This window comes from Pelophylax lessonae, assembly GCF_965119305.1.
Source record: "Pelophylax lessonae genome assembly, chromosome: 1".
In the NCBI taxonomy this organism is placed as follows: Eukaryota; Metazoa; Chordata; class Amphibia; order Anura; family Ranidae; genus Pelophylax; species Pelophylax lessonae.
The window spans coordinates 871233971-871241332 of record NC_138768.1 but is presented as its reverse complement, the minus strand read 5'-3'; the positions used below and the strand labels follow the sequence as shown (position 1 = coordinate 871241332).

The window sequence follows — 7362 nt, the reverse complement described above, 5'->3', positions numbered from 1 at the left end:
CCCCATAAAGGGTCTTCTAGAACTTTTAATTCATCTGATTTGATCATTTCAGGGGAGGTAGACAAGCCAGCTGCTCCTGGGTGGATTAGGCACATGATGACATTATTGTATTTGTAGATTAAACAATGTTTTCCCCCAAATAGGGAGACTATTGTCAGGAATCCTCCCATGTATCATCAGTGTTCTTCCCTATAAGGATTCCTATGACTAGAGATTATCTTTACATTATGTGTATGCTTTGAGGAGCAGGGAATTCCCCCACTACCTATGACTGGCTGTCAGCTTTGACAGCTTCTGTTATGGAAATGTTTCTATTCACCTCACTTATCCACTTAATGATCATCAGTCTAATAAATCTAATAAGTGAATATAACCTTTTTTGTCTATAAAAGAATCTAGCCAATGCTGTTGAGGCTATTACTATTAGAATCAATAATGAATAACTGCTAAAAAATAAAGATCTAATTTATTTTATGGAGAAGAAATTTAAGATGAATCAATTATGACATAGATGATAAAATCTTAAAAACAGTGATCTTTACAAATAGTGTTGCAAATGGACAAAGTTGCACAGAACAATACACAAGACAAAGGATACATTACAAGACAAAAATTACCCCACACACACAGAATTTCTATGTTACCATCTTGTGTCTTAGTCAGCATTCAGTGCAATAGAGAGAGAGCATGTGGTCTTCGCAAACCTTTTTATTGGTGAAGACCCCTCCCTTTGAGCATAAAAAGTTAATTTACCATTTATGGTCACATACTTCCTGTTCTCAACTCCCCTCCTCCCCAGTACAGTCTATTACCAAATGGTCAGCTTAAAGAATGTTTAATTAGGTTTTTGGTTCACCCTCACATCCCCCGAAGCTCCTTCCAAGTGATTGCCTTCAGACTGTTCTGATGCTTTGGAGTCACAAAAAAAGTTCAATATATAATGTTCATTTCAGCCTAAGAATATTAGAATTCAATATTTCTCTTAAACTTCCCACCAGGATAGCTTGTATCTGGGAATGTCAGACTGGCCACACATAGTGTTTGTTTCTTTTTTTGTTTAGCTAACAGGTTGATGTGAAAAAAATGTGATTTCCCCCATCCACACAAGCAAGGTTGATGGAGGGATCTTCCCTGCCGTGCTATTGTATTGTAACAGTGGGGAATCTTCTGCTATCAGAATACATTGATCAATAAATAGTCCCATTAAAGAGAAGCTGATCATTAGACTGACTTCTCTCTTGTGGGAGTAGCCATAGATTGATCAAAATTCAGCCAATCCCTGTTCAATGGCCAAATGTTCCATCTATGGCCACATTCAGTCTTACCATGTGTATTAATATACAGAACTGGTTACTGAGTGTCAGACTTTTATTGTCATTTTTCTTCTGCTTTCAGCAATGGCATCTGTTAATCTGAGGAAGGAGCTGGAATGTTCCATTTGTCTGAACATTTCGACAGATCCTGTAACCCTAAAATGTGGACACAACTTCTGCCGAGACTGTATTGGCCGTGTGTTGGATACCCAGGAGGGGTCTGGAGGTTATTCCTGTCCTAAATGTAAAGAAGAGTTCCAGGAGCGGCCTGCACTGCGGAGGAACTTAACACTGCGTAACATTGTGGAGAATTTCCTGTCTGCTCAGCCAGCTCAGGAGCAGTCCGGGGTCTTCTCTACTTTTTGTATTCACTCTCCTGTACCTGCTGTAAAATTCGGTCTGGATTGTCAAGCTTCTCTGTGTAACAGTCACCTTACAGTCCAAGGCAAGTCACCAGAAAATGTTTTATGTGACCCCACCACTTTCCTGGAGAACAGGAAATGCTCCGTCCATAAGAAGATCCTGGAGTATTACTGCAATGAGGACTCAACCTGTATCTGTGTGTCCTGCAGTTTGGTTGGAGAACATCGGGGACACCAGGTGGAGACTCTGGATGAGGCATCTAAGATGAAGAGGAGGAAACTGAGAAATGTTCTGCAGAAACTGATGACAGAGAGAGAGGAGATGGAGAAGAGAGTCCAGAGTCTGCAGGAACGCAGGAGGAGAGTGCAAGGAAAAGCAGAAGATGAAACCGAGAGAGTCACTACTCTGTTCAGGGACCTGAGGAGATGTCTGGAAGACCTGGAGAAGAGAGTCCTGAGTGAGATCTTCTGGCAGGCAGAGCGGGTCTCTCGATCACTGTCTGATATGATCCAACAGCTGGAAATAAAGGAGGGGGAGATGACCAGGAAGATGGGTGAAATTGAGGAGCTGTGTAACATGACGGATCCCCTGACTTTCCTACAGGAATCAGACACAGATGACTTCTGTGATACGGAGGATGGAGATGAGGACAGAGAGACATGATAAACTCCTCCATGATGGAGGCAATCTGGATGTGGCATGGCTCTTACACACAGGTTTATCTGATATCATGTCTGGGATAAATGTACAGAAATATACAGGCACACATGTCTATACACATTCTTCTACAAAGGAAAAAGTCCACATCAATGCTGAACCGTCCAGAAGACTTCCCCAACCTAGCCCCACCATACAACGCTCACACGGCCAGGCTGGAGGACCAAATATTGGGGCTGTACAGCAAACATTGGGTGTGTCAGGGGTTACAAACATATTGCTGGATTTAAGTACAGCTGGTAGTCTTCTACATGTATCAGAGGACAGGAAAACTGCATCCTGGTCATCACGTCAGATTTACCCAGAAACGCCAGAGAGATTTCAGCATTCTCAGGTGATGAGCAGTCAGAGTTTCTCCTCAGGGAGACATTACTGGGAAGTCGATGTCAGGGGGTCAGCGTACTGGAGAGTCGGGATGTGTTACCCCAGTATGGATAGGAGAGGAGTTCATTCATGGATTGGGTCTAATAGGAAGTCATGGGGTTTGAGGAGATTTGATAATCAGTACTCAGTGATATATGACAGTAAGAAGATCAAATTGCCCTGGAATGTCTCCAGTAACAAAGTCAGGATATATTTGGATTATGAGGCTGGGCGGATCTCCTTTTATGAATTATGTGACCCGATCCAACACCTCCACACCTTCACCGCCACCTTCACTGAGCCCCTCCATGCTGGGATATGGGTAGGGTTAGGTTCCTGTATAAAGTTATCTGGGGGGAATCAGATGTGAGAAATCTGCCCACTGGTGACATCACAGGGCTGAGAATCTGATGGGTGTAGTACTGATAGCTGGAAGCAGTGGATAAGAAGCAACATGTCTGATTTCTCTAAAGCTGCAGGCTCCGGGGCCGTCCTCTTCATCCTAAACCTCACTTCACCGCCTACTGTAGTGTGTCACTGACCAAGTATACGGGAGGTCAGATTTGTTAGGCTTCATTTGCTCCGTGCTTGTTCTGGGTGAGTGAAACTCGAAGTAATATAGTCAGGATTGAGATGACAGCCCTGAAGCCTGCACCTTTTCATTTGATCAGAAGTCAATTTGTTTTGACTTTGGAAGGATTAGAACCTTAGTCAGATTTTTAGTTCTTTGTGCCCCCTGTTGTAGACGTTCTTTTCTATACGATATGTTAGAATGTTGACATGGGTTCTAATCCCCCCCCCCCCATCCAAAACTAGAAAAATAGGTTTTGTTTAGACACACCCCTTAATATCCACAATGATAAATCCTAAATGTCTGCCCTCCATGGGTTTTTTTTTTTTTTACACATTACAAATCTATTTCTCTGGAATTGCTCCTCCACTTCACTGTGACTGGTTGTAATAATTGTCACTATTAATATAGCCAGTGCTAGTCGTGTTGCTATTGGTTTGATGTACTGGGGGAGGAGTTTAATATCTGTCACTAACAATGTTATTTTCTTTCTATGATAAACGATTAACAGAAGTCAGTGATTAGCGATTTTTTATTTTGAGCTGTGTTCTGTGGGGTGTAGTGTGGACAGGTGATGGGGGGGGGGGGGATACTGTTTTAGGAAGTAGGGATCCTTGGCTCTGTATATGAGAATATTGATCAGTGATTGGATATAGATATGATGGGATGGATTAGACCAGGCTTGTCCAACCTGCGGCCCAGAACCGCACGCAATGCGGCCCACTGCACCCTGACTATTTTTTTTTTTTTTCGTTGAGGAAGGAAGGTGGGTTGGGGGCACGGCCACAGTGGCTTCCAACTAACTGTAGGCAGAGGCTGCCTCGGAAAGGGATCATCCTCTGGTTGTGTTAAATTAGTGCTATTGGGGGGGGGGGCGCAGCAGCATTTTATTACTTATACCCAAATATTTAAAAAAATTTATCTTTTTTCATGTACTTATAGCCTCCTTTTTTTTTTTTTTTGTAAGGGACCTAAAATGTCAGGACCATACAAATATCCCCTAAATGGACCTTTTCTAGAAAGTATACAGTCCTAGGTATTTGTTAGAAGGGTATGGTGTGCCAGCTCTAAAGAATGGCCGTCCAGCTCCGGAGCTCCGCTCGGTCCCCTGCTGTACCGCAGCTTTACTATGACAGAGAGCACAGGCTGCTTAAAAGCACTTCTGCCCCACTCTCTCATCACTTCCTGCTGGCATGTCCAAGTGGAGGAAAAGTGACAGAATGCCGCAGAAGCTCATGGCATTCTTCTCAGGAGCGGGTTCCTGATCTAGCCAAGATGGCAACAGCAGATATTACTGAGGCATTACATGGCTCTACTCATCGCCTGGTGTCCCCGAGCCTGCACAGCACCCTGTTTCCTCTCTACCAGCAGACAATGGCGAGTCTTCTCCACCATACCTACAACAGCCAGCCCTGCTAAATCCAGATACAGGAAAGATGAGCCAACACGGGCCATCCTTAATATGGTGGCCCTTGACCTCTCTCACTGCTAATCAGCGTCCATTAGCAATAGTCACCTTCTCAGCATAACCCCAACCAATGTTGCAGCAAACTATGAAAAATATGCTTCTATCTATACGACAGACCCTCCATTCTAAGGTTTCAGCTGTGGTTTCTTCTCTCACATATTTTATATTGGGGAAAAGACTGACTAGGTACCGGTCTATGTCCAAAGTAAAGGATTTTTTCAACATGTCGGAACAACTCAAATCGTAAACAGTATTACCCCAATCGGGACTTTAGAGGCAGATAGAAAAAATAGAATGTATAACAGATGCTATTATTGTACAATCTTAAAACATGACCATAAAGGTTCTATAGTAAATCATCTTCTCTCTCATATGCATCACAGAACCGTGAACAGTGGGTCACCCATATTGAATCCAAAATGGAGGTGTTGTTTTCTGCACACAATGAACTCATAAATTCTCATGCTGACCATGATAGTGAACTAAAGGACCCGAAATTGAAGTTTGCTGACTTGGAAGACTGGTCACACAGGAACATTAATTTAATTGAAATGAATTGAGAGACATGGATGGGAGAGGACAAGAGAGAGAAAGAGGGAGGAAGAATAAGAAAGAGATGGGATGGTGTTATGGAAATTAATGAGGTTTGGAGCATACAAAATTTGCTCGTGCGCTTAAACCTTTGCTGCGCTGAAAAGCGCACCTGTGGATATTAATACGCGCCAAGCACCATTAATCCAGTGTACTGAAAAGTACAATGTACAGCTCTTTTGTATAAAGAAATCCAAGCGCTCGGAAACAAAGAAGGAAACAGGCACACGTTGTGTCAAATTGATGCCAACTGAGGAATTATCTGCCTTTAGAGGAGAGCCCTGGTTTATGTATAGTCAGAGAACAAAAGGGGGTTACAGGGGTGGTGGTGTCAACACAAGCAATCACAGACATTTATACTTTTAAAAGTACAATAGGAAAAGGGGAGAGTATGTTTATGGAGAAACACGGCCGTGTGCATGATATTCCAACTGTCAAGTGAAAGCGGAAAAAAGCACTATTACTAAACATGGCTGCCAAACCCTATTGTGGATTCTCATGTATTCGGCCACACCAATTCATAAGCATGCACTCCCGTCATAACCTGTTAGAGTGAATCCTATATAATATAGTTCCTAAAAACCATATTTGATAGTGAATTTGCTACTATTCCAGTAAATGGGACGATATCTGCATAGGAAAACAGCAGCAGTATTTCAATCATGCGGATCAAGCATAATAGAAAGCTACCAGCCATTATTCCAGTAAAAGGGCAAACATATCTCTGCCAGTGAATACCGGGGCCCTGGCTGGCTGATAAACATTTCCGCAGTGGAGTTTGCATCACACTGCCATAGATCCGGATCGGCGTTCTCTCCAGTGGTAGCCGCTCAGTGTGCCTGCCGTTCGGGAGATCAGGTGAGTGATATGCAGTCTCCATTTAATGGAAAGTTTCCACAACTACAGGTCTTTCCTCAATGTCAGTTATAACCATATTCGCTGTGCATAGCCATTACCGGTGCACTGACATTGGGAGACATAATGGCAATTTTACTAAAACACTTCCTGAAAAATGTCCACACAAATATCAATAAAATTAAAAAATTTCCACAACAGATGGGAGGAGAGGAAGAGAAAGAAATGGGATGAAGGGGAAGGGGGCAGAAGGAGAGGGAGGAAAGGAAGAGGAGAGTGTGAGAGAGAACAACCTCTAATGAGATAAATATAGAGTCACTGATGACCTTTAACCACTTTGCGTCTGCTCACAGTAATACTACTGCGGCAGAGTGGCTCGTTATCGTCTGACGACGTAGTATTAACGTCGTCAGACACTCCCCCTTCTGGGCGGCGCTTGCGCGCCGCCGGAGGCTCGCTCCCGCTGTTTTCATTCACAGCGGGAGTCGGGCCAGGGGAGGAGCAGCGGCGATCGCCGCTGCTCTTACCCGATCGTCGGGGATCGAGTCTGGAGATCCGCCCGCTGTGTGTAAACACAGCGGGCGGATCTCCACAGTGACAGGGAGTGACAGATCGGACTGTTCAGCATAGCTGGACATCCGATCTGTCCATGACTCACACAGTCACCTCCCCCCTACACGTCAGTAAGCACCAGGCATACATTAACCCCTCCCTCTCCAATAAAATTAACCCCTTCCCTGCCAGTGTCATTTTTACAGTAACAGTGCATATATATAGCACTGATTACTGCAGTAATGTCACTGGTACCCCCAAAAGTGTCAAAAATGTCAGTCAAGGGTCCGATCTGTCCGCCGCAATGTTGCAGTCCCGCAAAAAAAATCGCAGATCGCCGCCATTACGCGTTAAAATAAAAAACACCAAAAATGACAGAAATCTTTCCCTTTGTTAGTAAACGCAATAACTTTTGCGCAAACCAATCAAAATGCGCTTATTGCGATTTTTTTTACCAAACATAGGTAGCAGAAAACAAATTGGCCAAAAATTTTTTAAAAAATTGGTTTTTACATCTTTTTTGGGGGGAATTTCATATAAAAAAATGTTAAAAATATTGTTATTTTTTC

General features: G+C 43.4%; 1 protein-coding gene across 1 annotated transcript in view; it reads left to right on the top strand.

Moving 5' to 3' along the window:
- Positions 1-1397: 1397 nt before the first annotated feature.
- LOC309569259 (E3 ubiquitin-protein ligase TRIM39-like) overlaps positions 1398-7362 on the top strand; it is a gene marked incomplete at both ends in the record, with an annotated part of 435889 nt that continues 429924 nt past the window's right edge. Inside the window, one exon of the mRNA XM_082275018.1 lies at positions 1398-1840. Within this exon, the coding sequence (XP_082131144.1) occupies positions 1398-1840 (443 nt within the window). The remainder of the gene's footprint in view (positions 1841-7362) is intronic.